General features: G+C 45.9%; 1 protein-coding gene across 1 annotated transcript in view; it reads left to right on the forward strand.

Moving 5' to 3' along the window:
* The window catches only part of LOC135203123 (integrin alpha-PS4-like), a 158,694-nt gene that overhangs the window by 118,786 nt on the left and 23,352 nt on the right, over positions 1 to 16,556 (forward strand). The window contains exons 20-22 of the mRNA XM_064232767.1: positions 429 to 604; positions 1,040 to 1,136; positions 2,441 to 2,576. Of these exons, the coding sequence (XP_064088837.1) occupies positions 429 to 604; positions 1,040 to 1,136; positions 2,441 to 2,576 (409 nt within the window). The remainder of the gene's footprint in view (positions 1 to 428; positions 605 to 1,039; positions 1,137 to 2,440; positions 2,577 to 16,556) is intronic.

Genomic DNA, 16,556 nt, shown 5'->3' on the forward strand with positions numbered 1-16,556 from the left:
CAAGTTGTTACCTCATGGGTAAAAATAACTTGAGGCTTGCAGTGTCAACTAAATATAAATAACTTACAAGTGGACCTGTGTTTGCTGTTTAGACTAGATTTCTAATACAAGGCATCTTACATATTTTTCTTTTTTCATGTCCTCACAGACCAGTAAACTTTCTAAAAATTCTGAGCTCACAAAATTAGCTGGTGGGTCAACCCATTCCTTATTTTTTTTTTTTTCTTATCCTTCTCTCTGTCTCCTTTCATTTAAAACTATCCCTCACTAACAGGCTTGATTTATCTCCTCTTTATCTCACCTTTGTAAAGTATATAAACAATGGATACATATAGGATATTAACTGTATAGTATGACCTTTGAAAACATCTAGAAAGTTTGACTGAGGTGTGTACCAGAATAACCAAACTTTCTTCCTTTGTCTTTAGGTCCAATAAGGAAGCTGCAATGCACCAGAACTCTACTTATGACAAACCACAAGTATTTTCCTGTGCAAACAGTGATGTATCATGTGCTAAAGTAAGATGCCTCATCAATTCCTGGCCAGGAGAGTCCAGATCTGCAAGTTTTTCTATAAGAATGGAGGTTAACTTTGTAAATTTAGGTAAAAAACAAAGCTGGAGCTTGAAATAAAATAACGGTAAAATAGGATATAGTAACTATTTGATGCCCAAAATACTCATAAATTACACATAAACCAATAATGTTTGTAGTACCAATATTATTTATTTTTGTATTGTACTGTACTCTTCCATTACGTATACAGGACCTGCTTTCTTAAACATTATAGAATATACCTAACATTAACTTAGTACTGCTAACTTGGGAAACTCTTTCATCACCTGGATTCTGTTCTCCCTATATCATATATAACTTCCTCACTTAAAACACCTATGCTATCTGTTGGTTAATACTATGTACTCTTTAATTTGGGGTGAGACCCAATCTCTCCATTCTTTTGTTTGCATCTAAACTTAGTCTTCATTTAGTAATATAGCCACTTGCTTCCCATTAACTCTCTCCCATTTAACAATTACAGCTAGTCATATGTCAGCTCGTGTGGGTGCCAGTGTGATGAGTACGGCCAGAGCTTCAATCATTTCTTTAAATCCAACGCTGGTTTTTCAGGGAAACAAGTAAGTACTATACCATCAATTGATTTATGAAATTTAGGCTGTCAGACCAAGCACTGGGGCACTATCAGTCATTCAGTGCTCCAGACAGTGAAAAGAGTAAGATGGAGTAGTTGGAGAGCAAGATAAGTTCCAAAAAATAAAGATGAAATATGTACAAGGATCTTAAGGTGGAACCGAAAGAAAACCACACAGTTGCACAGAAAAGCTGCATCAGAGATTCAATAGCAAGACTGAAGAAAGGAAGCAGGAATAGAGGTCAAATAAAAAGCTAAAAAATAGGTTCAGTTAGGGGTCAAAGGGATGTTGCAAACACCCTTCAGTATTACCCACAGTGCAGTGTTTGGTGTACGGTGAATTAACAGCACCAACCCCCACAGAGAACTGAAACCAAGGTTTACTTCTTTCATGAGCGGAGTTTAAAATGGAGCATTATAACCCCCAAGATGCACTGGTAACTCCCAAATGCAACTACAAAATCAAGGAAAGCAATCTCCCTCCTCCAAATGGGTGGTTCATTGTAATCACCATTGAGTTGCTATGCAATGCCTGGTAATGTTAGGTCCTATTTATGCGAGACAAACCACCTGATAAAGGTTAATGTATTTTACATCCCTTCCCCGTCGTTTTCCACCTGTGGAAAAGTGAACAACTGATATGAAAGCTGAATGATACATCAACTCTACCAGCTGCCAGGGCTCTCGTCCTTGACTCAATATCTTACCAGGTAAAGGTGTTGCAAGTTCTACTTAAGGTGTTACCAAAGAGGTCCCACAGAGCGAAAAATATCCCCTTCCATTCTCTTGCTGGCGAGACAAATGTTTTTGGAGTGTAAAGCAATGAATCATAAGAGCATCTGGATTTCTAAAGTTGCTCTTCAGAAGAAGAGGAAATAACAAATCCCAACCCTGCTATCTGTTCCAACCTACTCTAAAAGACAATTCTTCCAAGACAAGAAAGGAAGGAATCTAGTTAATATACAGACTATTCACACTGTGATTCCAAACCACTGAAAAGAAGTTGAAATGAATAGTACATATATGCTGAGGAATTGCATTTTCATAAGATTTCCATAAATTTGGCAAAATTGACTTTTGAAGACTTCTGTGTAAACACCCTACATTATATTCGTATTATATTTGCAAAGTTGATAATATGCATTTTCATTTTTATATCTTGATATTCTAATAAGCTATAAATACAGATGGCTGTAATTAGAGAAAGTTTGCTGTTTATAAGAGATACATGTCATGGCAGTTTAATGGTCAATGAAACTTTAACATTTATTAAAATTGATTTTCAAACAGGACCACTTCAACAGCTATAGAGACTATCCTTGTCCCTCTCAGTCTGCCTGAAAAACAAGTGGCTTGGTGGATCATCTTGCTAGCAGTTCTGGGTGGACTACTACTGCTTATCCTCCTGGCTGTGGCACTATACAAGGTAACATTATCACTGATATTTTTCATCTAGTGTTTCATCCCCAGACTTACATGTCAAGTGAATTCTCACAATTGTCAGAATACCCATGTCTCTTTGACCTTCTAGTACCTCTTACCAGTTGATGACCTGCTACTTCATAACCAACTTTTCTAATAGTCGACTGCTCTTCTCCCCCTCCACAACACATTCCAAAACAATCTATAATTATTCCACACCTTTGTGCTTCCTATCACTCATGTCCTTCATTTGAAATACTTCAAAAGCAAAAAAAATTCATGAAATCACCCATTTCCTCCATATTTTCATAAGGGTCCATGTCTCCATGAGTAGACAAGTACCTGGTCTTAAAAAAATCACAATTTTTCATAACTTGTATTTTCCCTAACTATACAAACCTGAGGTCCTTTAACATATGGAATGTAATCAGTGGCAGCTGGAACCGGTCATAAGCTTCGAACAAGGAGGTTCGGTAGTTAACTGCTTGTCCGATAGTCGGGAGTCCCGCCCGACTGGGAGGTGGAGATTCACTTTGCTTTAGGCCCAGGAACAGAGTGAGGGGTGGCATGAGGTGGGACTATGTGTAAAGGACCTCAGGTTTGTATAGTTAGGAAAAATACAATTTACGACAAATTGTGATTTGTTCCGACACGTAATACATACCTTAAGTCCTTTAACATATGGAAGACTCACTTATTAGTGGTGGAATCTGAGTCTTAAGAACAGACTGGTGTTCGTCCGACCTTGGTTCCCTCCCTGGTCATAAGAGCAGAAGGAGGGATCCTAGCCTCTGCAGGGTTTGCACCGCAGGATCAGTGGTCAGACTTGCTTGCCTCTTATGAATAGCAAGCAAGAACTAGTTCCTCAAGGATCAGTGGTCAGACTTGCTTGCCTCTTATGAATAGCATGCAAGAACTAGTTCCTACTCAAGAGCCAAATATAAGGTCATGGGTTTGTCTCTTGTTGACATCCACTCCCTCCCTTGTTAGGGGAGTGGTGGATAACCGCTCCTAACCCTAATGAAAGGGACAGGACGGTAGCTCAGACGCGTAGCTAACCTGCATCGGCCTCGTATCCAGCGTAGTGATGACCGCAGCCCTCTGCCCACAGGTAGAGGAGAGAAATGGGGAGGGAGAGAAGTCAGTCACTCTCATTTGCTCGCCCATTCACACAGTCACACTAGGATGCGATGCTGTTCTGTCCACTCGGGAGCTGGGTAAGCTACACAACTTGTTGAGGAGCCACCACAGGTCCCAAGGACCTGTGGGCGATATCCCGAAGATAAAAAGATGTGGTGGTGGTCTGGTTGGCCAAAACCCCTACCTTCAGCACCTGTGCCATGGAGAAGTTCTTGCGGAACGCAAGGGTTGGACCAATACCTCTGACTTCGTGGGCTCTCGGACGAAGGGTACCGCTGTCGTCACTCCTATCCGAAGCGTAAGCCTTCCTGATCACCTCATGAAGCCAGAAAGAAAGTGTGTTCTTGGACACCACCTTCTTGGTAACCCCGGTGCAAATGAAGAGACATCGACACTCAGGCCTGGGGTGCCTAGTTCTCTTCAGATAGCGTCGTAGTGCCCTCACAGAACAAAGCAGCATCTCATCCGCATCCTCGTCGGTGAAGTCCTTCAGGGAGGGGATCGTGATTAACTCGACCAGTTGTCAGGGACCGAAGGGTTCTGAGTCTTTGCTACGAAGTCCGGGACGAAATCGAGTGTCACAGATCCCCATCCCCTTGTGTGCTTAACATTGAAGGAAAGACCACGAAGTTCCCCTACTCTCTTTGCCGATGCCAGGGCCAGCAGAAAGAGGGTCTTGAGGGTCAGATCCCTGTCTGACGACTCCCGGAGTGGCTCGAATGGTCTTCGAGTCAAACTCCTAAGGACGAGAGTCACATCCCACCCCGGAGGCCTGAGTTCCCTGGGTGGGCAAGACCTCTCGAAGCTCTTCATCAGGAGGGAGATCTCCATGGAGGTGGAGATGTCCACTCCCCGCAGCTTAAGGTCTAGGGCCAGGGCGGCTCTGCAGCCTTTCACTGCGGAGATGGAGAGGAGCTTCCATCGGCGAAGGAAGACAAGGAAATCCGCTACCTGCTGAAGAGTGGCTCTGAGAGAAGAGACCCCCCGTCCATGACACCCACCACAGAAGACGGACCACTTTCCCTGGTACACAGCTGCAGAGGACTGCCTGAGGTACCCAGCCATCTCTGTTGCTGCTCGGTAAGAAAAGCCTCTTGCTCGCAAGAGATGGTGGATAACAGCCAGCCGTGAGGAGACAGGGACCGAACCGATCGGTGGTACCGTTCCACGTGTGGTTGGCACAGGAGGTTGTGCCACTGGGGAATCTCTCTCGGTGCTTCAGCGAGAAGAGCCAGCAGGTCCGGATACCAAACAGCCTGAGGCTATTTGGGTGCCACCAGAATCATCCGAAGATTCACGCTGACAAAGCATCCTGCTGATCACCTTGCGAATCAGACAGAACGGGGGAAAGGCGTACACGAAGAAGTTGTCCCACGGGTGTTGAAGAGCGTCCTCTGTAGCTGACCATGGGTCCGGCACAACTGAGAAGAAAACCTCGAGTTTTCTGTTGTGCCGGATGGCGAACAGATCCATGACTGGACGCCCCCACAGGTCGAAGAACCTTTCCACCACGTCTGGGTGAAGGGACCATTCGGTCCCTATCACCTGATTCTGACGGATGAGCTTGTCTGCCACTACATTCCTCTTATCTGGAATGTATCGGGCTGACAGCTCTACCGAGTAAGCTACTACCCACTTGTGCACCTGCATCGTCAACTGGTGCAACGGGAGGGACACTAGGCCCTCCTGTTTGTTGAAGTATGCCACTACAGTGGTGATGTCGCTCATCAACACCACTGAGTGTCCCATCACCCGTTCCTGGAACTCTTGGAGAGCGAAGAACGCTGCCTTGAGCTCCAGGACGTTGATGTGATGTGAGGTGCTTGTCGCGATGGTCCCACACACCTGCAGCCAGCAACTCCTCCAGGTGTGCGCCCCATCCCTCAGTCAACGCATCTGAGAACAGCAGCATCTCCTGGGGGGGGGGGGGGGTGAAGGGGCACTCCTCTTACGAGGTTCCCGTCGTCCAGCCACCAGGCTAGGTCCTGCCTCACCTCCATGAGAGGCACGGGGAAGTATGGTGGGTCTCTTGCCTGTGACCAACTCTCCTTTAGCCTCCACTGAAGAGACCGCAGGAGCTGGCTGCTCCTGTAGGGACAGGAAACGTCCGGCTGCCTCCCTGAACCTGCTGATCCACGAGTCTGCGGGGAAGACTCGTCCTGCTACCGTATCGATCAGCATGCCCAGGTACTTCATCCTCTGCTTGGGCTCGAGATCTGACTTCTCGAAGTTCACCACGACCAAGAGATCGCAGCAGAACTCGAGGAGTCAATCCCTGTCCTGTAGCAACTGCGAGCGGGAGCTCACCAGGACCAGCCAATCGTCGAGATACCTCAGAAGACATATCCCAACCGAATGGGCCCAAGCCGACACCAGAGTGAGCACTCGCGTGAACACCTGTGGGGCGGTTGAGAGACCGAAACAAAGTGCCCTGAATTGGTACACCGTCCCGTCGAGGATGAAGCGGAGGTACTTCCTGGAGGACTGGTGGATGGGTATCTGGAAATACGCATCCTTCAGATCCACAGAAAGCATGAAGTCGTTTTCCCTGATAGAATTGAGCACTGAGCGTGTCGTTTCCATCGTGAACCGAGTCTGGCGAATTAATTGGTTCAAGGGAGAGAGATCTATCACCGGGTGCCAGACCCCGATGACTTCCCCACCAGGAAAAGTCAGCTGTAGAAGCCAGGTGACTGATCCTGTACGATCTCCACAGCTCGTTTGCTCAGCATGGCTTCCACTTCTTGCCGAAGCACTACGTCCCTGGCAGAACCGGGGACGTACGTCTGTAGATGGACCGGGTTGGAGGTGAGAGGTGGCCGCGACTCGAAGGGTAGTAGAATCCCTCCCAAAGGACATCCACTATCCAGGTCTCGGCTCCGTAGCGCTGCCAAGTTGCCCAATGGCTTGCCAGGCACTGCCCCCCCCCCCCCCCCCCCCCCCGGCAGCAGGTGAGGAGGAATGCCATCCCTAGCATTTCCCCTTCTTTGACGACTTCCCGGTTCCTCCTCTGGAGAAGGAGGACTGGGAGGAGGGCTGACAGTCACTCCTTACCGTAGAAGTTGAAGGCTGGGTCTTTCCTCTCAGCTTCAACAAGGCCGTCGTCTTAGCCACAGAGGAAGCGCTAGCCAAGCTCTTAGGCTTAGCCGCAGTGGCTTGAGGCTGCCCAGTCGCCTTCGAAACTGCCTGGTGGACTAAGCGGTCACTGTCCTCAGTGCGCCGCTGCTCCACCGCAGCGTCCACCATCTCTCTGGGAAAGAGAGCAGGGGAACCCGTTTCTCTGATCCAAAGCTGCCTCACACCCTGCCGACCTGGTCACTCGAGCGAGGACGTCTCAGAACCAGGTTGGCCCACAGGTTGGCCGTCTGGTGGGCCAGGTAGGAAATAGCCCTACCCCTAGACTGACACAGACTCCCAAAAGCCAGGTCTCCTTCGGGAGTGATGTTTCCCAAGGAGGCTGCGACCTTGGACACTGTGAGGGACCACAGGTCCAGCCAGGAGACTGCTTGGAACGCTGCCATGGCAGTCGATTCCAAAGCCAATGCCTCTTGCTGCAAGAAGCAGAGGTTCTCGGCCAGCGGGTGTTGAAGAGAGACACCCGGAGTTAGCCTAGCCAGCTCCGGGTTAACCTGTTTGGGTGGCAGCAGGTCCTCTGAAGGCACGTAGAAGCGCCTCTGCCATGGTAGAGGAGGGGGGAAGTAACTTGGACGACCTGCCAGACCGAAGTGATCCCTCCTGTCCGGAGACGAGAGAGTCCACCTAGCCCAGCACACTGTCGGCCAAGGCTGATCGGGGCAGACCCACCGTCATCCTGGGTTCCTTCTTAGGACCCCAGAACGACTCCAGCCTAGATGTAGGCTCGGAGGGCAGAAGCACCAATCCTTCCCGGAGGTCACTGTGCTGATGAATCAGCGCGACGACCTCTGTGAAAAACCTCTGGATCTCGGGAGTGACTGCGTCCTTGGGAGATGGACCATCAAGTCCATCCAGGAAGAACGCCTCCCAAGACTCTCCTCCTTCCACAGGAGGAACCACGACAGACCCCTCTTGGTCTCCTCCAACCACTTGGGCGTACGATCTGGTCGGTCCCAAGACTGTGCCAGGTTCGTAGGCCCTCGTGGAGGGACCGCAAGAAGCGCACTCCTCGCGGTCGCTCCTAATCACCTCGCTCCTCCCAGTGTAGCCCGAGGAGGTTGAAGGGATAGGAGAGGAAGACCTGACACTCCCCCCACCTGCCCACCGGCAGAACCGGTGTGCTGGGGGGTGTGCAGGCGATCGCCAACCCGCAGTGATGATAGAGCTGCAAGCCTAGTTGCACGGTTTCCCTGGGGAGAACCGCTGGACCGAGAACGGTAGCGACGGTCCTGAGCGTCAGGAGAGCTGCTACCAGTCACCCTATCCGTCTGGTCCCGGTGGGAGCGATGGTCAGGGGACCGCAGAGTCCACTGTCGCGGTGGAAGCGTGGCCCATCCTCATGGCATGTCACGGTACCTGAACCAGCCAAGACTGGTCCTGGCGACCGGGATGACCTCTTCCTCGCCTCAGCCTGCGTACAGTCTGGGGGGACCGTCGCATCAACCCTGGGAGCCGGCAGATCACCGCGAGAGCGATCACTAGCCTGGCGGGAGTCGCCTGAGCGACTGCCACCAGTCTTCCGCTCCCTGCCTGGGTCCTGGCGGCAAGCAGGATCGGCTGCCTGGACCCTGGCTGCACAGTCACCCACAGGTGACCGTACACTCGGTACCTCTCACGAACGAGCAGCCAAGACGGTCCGTGGCACCGAGGCAGAACCTCTGGCGCCAGGAGAGGAGGTACCGGTGTTAGCCGGTACCCCTCCGGTCCCCTTCGTCTTCTGCCTTGCGGAAGGAGAGACGGGCCCCATTCCCGAAGGAACAGGAGGACCAGCGGAAGCCCCAACTGTCCCACCAGAGTGGGACACACCCTTAGAGGTCTCTGAGCGAGACTTCTTAGGGGGGGAGGATTGATTGATTGATTGATTGATACTATATTAATCTAGCATCGTGACAACTAGGTCATTGATGCCGAACTATATATAAAAAGACCCTATAAATTTTAATAATAATAATTAAACAGAATTATTTTAAAAATATGATAAAAGATAATGGCAATTATAAAATAAATATAAAAATAAATCATATAAAAAAGAAATTATTACATACATACATATACACACACACATACATACATACCATACACATACGTACATGCACACTCACATACATACACACAATTTCAATAAGAATAAAAGCAAGGCGCACACAAGCATTACAGTTTATCTAAAATACCAGTGTTAAAAAGATATCCAAACAAGCCAGTCATGTTAAAAATCCCATTTGCTCCTAAAATTTTTGATAACTTAAAAACATTATTCTCCTTCCCATAGTATAGATATTGATTGCGCTGTTCCACCAAACTGGGGCACTCAACCAGCAAGTGCATAACAGTCAGTGGAACTAGGCAATCCTCACAGTATGGTTCGTGATCACGACTCATCAAGTAGGAATGTCTCAGCCTAGTATGTCCAATACGCAGGCGGCACAGAGCCGTTTCAAACCTTCTGGGCATAAAATCGTACTGCCAAGGATTGATTGCAGGTGCAATTGTTCTCATTTTTACATTTGTTGTTAAATTTGACCAAATATTTTGCCAAAGTACTTTATGCTTCTCTCTAATTGGAGTATATTAATCTCTGCACGGCAGTTTAAATGATCTGGGCTCAATACGAGAAACAGCCTCCTTGGCAATTGCATCAGCGCGTTCATTTCCAGATATTCCGTGTGCTGGAACCCAACAAAATTCAATATTAAAACCCCTCCGCTTAGCTAAAAATAACCATTCCAGAATACTTAAAACTACTGGATGTTTGGAATAAAAATCTTTCAGTGACTCTAGAGTGCTTCTAGAGTCACAGTACACAATAAAATTCTTATCATTACTTTTTAAAACTTCTTTGACAGTATTTAAAATTCCATATAATTCTGCAGTAAATGCAGAAGCATTACTTGAGAGCCTTCCACTACGCTCAAAGGACGGAAAAACTATGCCAAAACCAGAGCCTGCACGGGTTTTGGATCCATCGGTAAAAACTGGGATAAAATTCTCATGTTGTGACATATGATCTAAAAAGGTATAACGTAATATTTTATCAGAGACATTCTTTTTTGGTTGATTGAAGTAGTTACAAAACTCTACTGCTGGGAATTTCCAAGGGGGAGATACAGATGCCTTGACCGGTAGTACACATTTGTCTGGAATGTTCAGGTCTTGGAGGGTTGATTTCAGTCTGAAGGCATATGGACGTGGCATCTTTGGATGACTTTCATAAAAGCTATCAAATCTTCCATTTCTTAGCGGACTTGGCATACTAGGGATCCAGGAAGTCTTTGGAATCTGAACCAGCTTCGAGCCAGAAGAGCCTGGTAATGTAAGGAAGGCTAGGGGCATTTCCCCAGCATCTACTAACATACTCTCTATAGGGGAAGTCCTAAAAGCTCCAGTAGCAATCCTAATTCCAGTATGGTGAATGGAGTCTAAAATCTTAAGGCGACTTGGGGTAGCCGAGGTGTAAACTTCACATCCATATGTTAATTTTGATAAAACCAAGGCTTTATACAATCTCAATAACTGGAGTCTATCTGCTCCCCAAGATGTATTTGACAAAACTTTCAAGATATCCAAGGATTTTCTGCACTTAGCCCTGAGATTTAGGATATGGGGAAGCCATGTCAACCAAGTATCAAAAATCATTCCTAAGAACCTTGTTTTGTTAACACAAGATATTCTCTGGCTATTTACATATAAATCTGGGTCTGCATGTATCCCTCTAATTCTACAGAAATGCATGGCTACAGTCTTTGATGAAGAAAATCTGAAACCATGCACTTCAGCCCATTTCACTATCTTATTTATTACTATTTGTAGATGACGTTCTGCTACTGACATACGTGCAGCTGCAAAAGATAAAGAAAAGTCATCCACAAAGAGTGTGTGCATAACATCAGCAGGTATTTGCTTTACTATGTCATTAATTGCTAGAGCAAAAAGTGTTACACTTAACACACTGCCCTGAGGAACACCTTCTTGTTTACAGACTTCAGACAGAACTGCTCCTACTTGTACTTGAAAATAACAATTTTTTAAAAATAGCTTGATAAAAATAGCTAATTCTCCTCTTAAACCATATTCATGGACTACTTTCAGAATTCCATACCGCCACGTAGTATCATACGCTTTTTCCAAGTCGAAGAAAACCGTGATAGTGTGGTGCTTAGAGGCAAAGGCTTCACATATTGCAGACTCCATTCTAACCAAGATATCAACAGTGGATTGCATACTGCGGAAACCACATTGGGCCGGAGAGAAAATGTTTCCTCGCTCTAAATACCACACTAAACGAGCATTCACCATTTTCTCCATTAGTTTACACAAACAAGATGTTAGGGCAATTGGACGATAATTTCCTACGAAAGAAATATCCTTTCCAGGCTTGACAAAAGGAAGGACTCTTGCTAGTTCCCAACATAAAGGGTAGTAATGTTCTTTATAAATTCTGTTTATTATACTGAGGATAAATCTTTTAGTATTCTGAGCAGCATGCTTGATCATAGAATATGAAATTTCATCAGGACCAGGAGCAGATTCTTTACACTTTGAGAGAGCCAATTCAAATTCTCTCAAAGTAAATGGAATATTATAAGACTCCTCTATTTGTTGTGAAATCAAGATAATACTGTTCCATTTGCTTTCTGCCGTTTGCATACGGTTTCTCATTATTTTTTTTAGATATTTTAGCAAAATGTAGGGCAAACTCATTTGACACTACTTTTGGATCTCCTACATTTATGCCATTTATTTTTAACACAGGTGGTTGGCTAGGTACAAACTTTCCTGCTATTTTCCTTATCTTCTTCCACACTAATGTGGTGGGAGTTTTGCAATTTATGGAAGAAATGAAGTTTATCCAAGATTTTCTTCGTGCATTTTTAATTTCAAACCTAAACTTTGCCCTAGCCTTACGAAATTCTACCAGATAATAGTTACATTTCCGTCTTTTATACCTAGTAAAACAAGATCTCATAGTTCTATGGGTTTCATGGCATTTCTTTGACCACCATGGAACTGGTCAGCGCATAAATAGACCTGATGTTCTTGGAATTGATTGAAGTCCAGCTGCAAATAAAGTAGTAATTAACAATTTCATAGCATCCTCAATGCATCCAAATTCATCTGCTGTAGCTTCGATTGAACTATGCTCTTCAAAATTTGCCCAGTAGTCAGCTCTTTTTACACTCCAACGGGGTAATCTTGAACATGGAGGACTTGATCCAGTGCTTAAAACAATTGGAAAGTGATCACTACTATACCTATCATCGATCACTCGCCAATTGAAGTCCATAATGGCATCGGCACTACATATTGACAAGTCTGTGGCTGTTAAAGTACCGGTCTGTAAATGGAAATGGGTGGGTTCTCCAGTGTTTAGAACACCAACATTTTCATTTTCAATAATGGATGACAGGCAGTTTCCTCTCTCATTAGTAATTAAATCCCCCCTTAAAGGATTTCTTCCATTCATATCACCTAGGATGATGAAAGGCAGAGGAAGCTGTCTGATGAGATTAAAAAAATCAGTACTAGGGAAAGCCACATTTGGTGGAAGATATACAGAACAAATTGTATATTACGAGCCAGAAACACTTGCACTGCAACAGCTTGCAAAGAAGAATTAACAGGAAAATGCTTGTGTGGAGTATCATGGCGAACATATAACATTGCTCCACCCCAGTTTCTATTGTTTTGATTTAGATGTGAATGGTAAGCAACATATTCTTTAGGGCAAGGAATAAAATCACTGCTGAGCATAGTCTCCTGCAAAGCTATGCAAACAGGAGACAACTCAAAAATTAGCATTTTGAGCTCCTCCCATTTAGCTCTCAGGCCCTGACAATTCCACTGAAGAAAAATGATATTGTTATAATACAATAAAGTTTCATACATACTTACCTGGCAGATATATACATAGCTAAGACTCCGTCGTCCCCAACAGAAATTCAAATTTCGCGGCACACGCTGCAGGTAGGTCAGGTGATCTACCGTCCTGCCCTGGGTGGCAGGATTAGGAACCATTCCCGTTTTCTATTCATATTTTTTCTCTTCCACCTGTCTCCTGCGGGGAGGCTGGGTGGGCCATTAATCGTATATATCTGCCAGGTAAGTATGTATGAAACTTTATTGTATTATAACAATATCATTTTCATACAATCAACTTACCTGTCAGATATATACATAGCTGATTGACACCCATTGGTGGAGGGTAAGAGACAGCTAACATGGAATAGACAGGTAAACAACATATGCTGTAGGTATAAATAAACCTTGGTTCCTATCTGATAGGTGGTAGACTTCGTGGCTGTTGCCCGGTAGTCTGCATCACCTCAAGACTTTAGCGAGATATGTGATCTATGGCTAAGAGTTTTGTGGGTCTGCCGATGGGGTATGAACCGCTTACTCGGCAGAGCCTGAAAGGACTTTGTCAATGGGTACTGGACCACTTCTATGACAATACACCTTATGAAGGAGCGCAACACCGATCCCGATCACCTGATCCTAACACGAGGGTTCGCGCTCAAATTGAAAAGTTATATCCCCACACTCCTTTCAAAAACCCCAATAATTTCACTAAGTTAAATAACTAACTCAAAGTTAAGGATCAGTGTCGGCTCCTTATCCCAGTAACGTATCCGCAGAAACGTATAAACCAAAAGAGAAGGATCTCTCGTAGGTTAACTTGACATCCTTTGTGTAATGAGAAGTCAACACAGAGTTGCCTCTACCGTACAACACAGCTAATATGTCTTATATGACATATGTTATGTCAAGAACAAGAATTTGCAAAAGCGCGCACTTCCTGCGCCTTTAATTCTCAGCTGTTTGAAGGAATCAAGTCACTTATGAAGTGCTTAGGAGATCTCCATGTTTCAAAGAAGACCAGGGCTTTCTTGAAATGGATCTCTCCCGTCTGAAGCCTGAAAGGAACCTCGCGCCTGGCTGGTGCTTCGCTATTGGTTGGAGCCTAGCGCTTGTCTGGTACCTTTCGCTTGACTGGCGCCTCGCATCTGGTTGACGCCTCGCGCCTTAGCTGGAGATTTGCGCCTAGAGCCTGGCTTGAGCCTGGCTGGCGCCTCGCGCCTGGCTGGCGCCTCGCGCCTGGCTGGCGCCTCGCGCCTGGCTGGCTCCTCGCGCCTGGCTGGCGCCTCGCGCCTGGCTGGCGCCTCGCGCCTGGCTGGCGTCTCGCGCCAGGTTGGCGCTTTGTGCCTGCCTGGCGCCTTGCGCCTGCCTGGAGCTTCGCGGCTGGCTGGTACCTCGCGCCTGCCTGGAGCCTCGCGCCTGCCTGGAGCCTCGCGCCTGCCTGGAGCCTCGCGCCTGCCTGGAGCCGCTCGCTCCTGCCTGGAGCTCGCGCCTGCCTGGCGCCTCGCGCCTGGTTGGCTCCTCCCCACTTGCCGGAGCTTCGAGCTTGGTAGTCTCTCGAGGATGTCTGGCAATGTCCACATCGGACACTCTTATCCGTCCTATATATTAGCATCTAGCGCATCTGTGTCAGGTTGTAGGCCCAGTCTTTCTCCTCATCAGACAATGACAGTGTTCTTGGGGCTGTCTGCCTCTGGCGTTTTTTACGCCTGTTTTAGCATGAGGCTCCTGGTAGGCGCTACATTGTCCGAAAGTCCTGAACATCCACAATAGTAAATCACAAGACTGGAGAAGGGTGGAAGAAATTCTTCCACTTTGAGCTTTGGCCTCTCCGGCAAGGGGAGGTGATTGTAGTCAGCTATCCAGTATACGTAGGATATCTAACAGTATGAGAGATAAGAGTCTTCCTCCGAGGAGGATCCTTCTTGAGTACTTCCCTTGCTCACGAGATCTCTTCTTACCTGTTGAAGGGCCTTCTCGTTGCAGAATCTTCCCTATCCTTGTCCGAAGGAAGGGAAGAAGCTTGGAAGTCGAAGGGCAGACGATCCAAGCTTGGAAAATCGGGGTGGGGGGGGTTGGGAGTACTCCTGATTTCTAGCTCTTTATTGTATCCCTCTGAACACCTTCTGGGAAGCATTTCGAGCCGTCATCGCATTCCAAAGACTCTGTAGGCAAACGTTTGAACCATTCTACTGTAGATGAAAACGTAAGTACCCTGCCTGGACAACGAAACCTCTATCTGAAAACATTGAATCAGGAATAGGGGGTTTTAGTTCTTTTTCCAGACATACTATGCTGGCAAGAACCCATTGCCTATCTCCAAAGAATCTGATGCGAGATTCCAATGCTCAAAAAATTCACTTGTCTTCTTGATCGTTTGGGACCAAGAGAAACAAAGAATTCCCTCATAAAAATTTCTCAAAGAAGTTTGATGAGGAGCAGTTCCATCTTGTTGGAACATAGAATCTGTGGCCACAAAAAAAGATCCCATTATAAGTACATGATATCCTACTCTTAATCCTCTGCTATCACCAATCCCTTTATAGAGACAGAGTATAGCCTTTTACTGCGTTCTTTGATAGCAGATATATACAAAGGTGATTCTTCCCTCTGAAAGGGAAGAAAAAACCGCTATGTGGTTCACAGAGGTATCGGAAGAGGACAGTTTCCTCATTCCCTCTAGCACGATCTGCAGCAATTCTATATCTTGTCCATGACTATTGTCATTTACCTTGAAAAATCCTCTCATTCATGTCCACTTCTGGTCAGTCTGCACGCAGACAGACTCAGAGTGGAGAGGTTGTTAAGGTCCATTTATAATAGATGCTGATAGAATATTCAAACTGTCTTGGAAAAGACTTCCAAAACATGCTGTGAGAAGAACGTGACCTCTGTGAATCCAACCTCTCTAAGGCCAAAATGAAGCATAAAGTATTATCTTCTCTTTCTTTGACGCCCTTTATCTTAAATTCTGCAAATAATTTATATTTAGGGGAAAAAAGACTAAAGTTTATTCCCCTTTCTAAAAAAAAAATAAAGATGGCGTATATTGCTACCTCTCTTGGTTCGAGGAAAAGGAAGCAGTCTATACGAAGCCTGTTTGTCTTCTACCTTACTAAGAGATCTATGAAGAAGACTTTCCGCAGGTTCTCACAACTCTTTCCAATAAATGTTAAACATGTTAACAGTATTATCGTCGATCGAGAAGGTTCTCTTTGTTAACGCGAACAGGAGCAAAAAAAAAAAAAAAAAAAAAAGAGATTCTCGATGCTCTTTGCGATATGAGTGTCGTGGAATTGGCCTAAGTGATTAAATGGGTAACAAAATCAGGAACGAATCTTGCCGTTACCGAGCCTGGTGTCCGAGAGGCTACTGGACTCTTAGGTTAATAACCCGCTAAAACGAGAAAATCTTGGATGATGCTCTTGGCTCACTGCGCCAGGCCGGCGCTTCTGGCGCATTGCGCCAGGTTGGCGCTTCTAGCGCTATGCGCCAGGCTGGTGCTTCCTTCTAATTCTTTTTAGGTTATGTGCCAGAACACCTGTGCCTTTATGGTACCCGACATCCTTTCACATGTTAATTCCGTTCTTAGTAGGAAAAAACTTTATATACGTAGTATAGTCCATTCAGGGAAACAAGTTTTGCCACAAAGAGAATGTTTCCCATCCGACACATCCATCTTCTGAGCAGGTACTCTAATAAGCTATGCTTTCGTAAGCCTGAGAGCATTATATAATATAATGTTCTGCTGCGATAGAATCCTTTAATAATGTTACCAACGGTAAACAGCATTGAAAGGTTGTACTATCTCTCTTATTGAAAGCTTCTTAGCAAAAGGCATACAATATTTTATTTA

The sequence above is a fragment of the Macrobrachium nipponense genome, chromosome 33, assembly GCF_015104395.2.
Source record: "Macrobrachium nipponense isolate FS-2020 chromosome 33, ASM1510439v2, whole genome shotgun sequence".
Classification (NCBI taxonomy): domain Eukaryota; kingdom Metazoa; phylum Arthropoda; class Malacostraca; order Decapoda; family Palaemonidae; genus Macrobrachium; species Macrobrachium nipponense.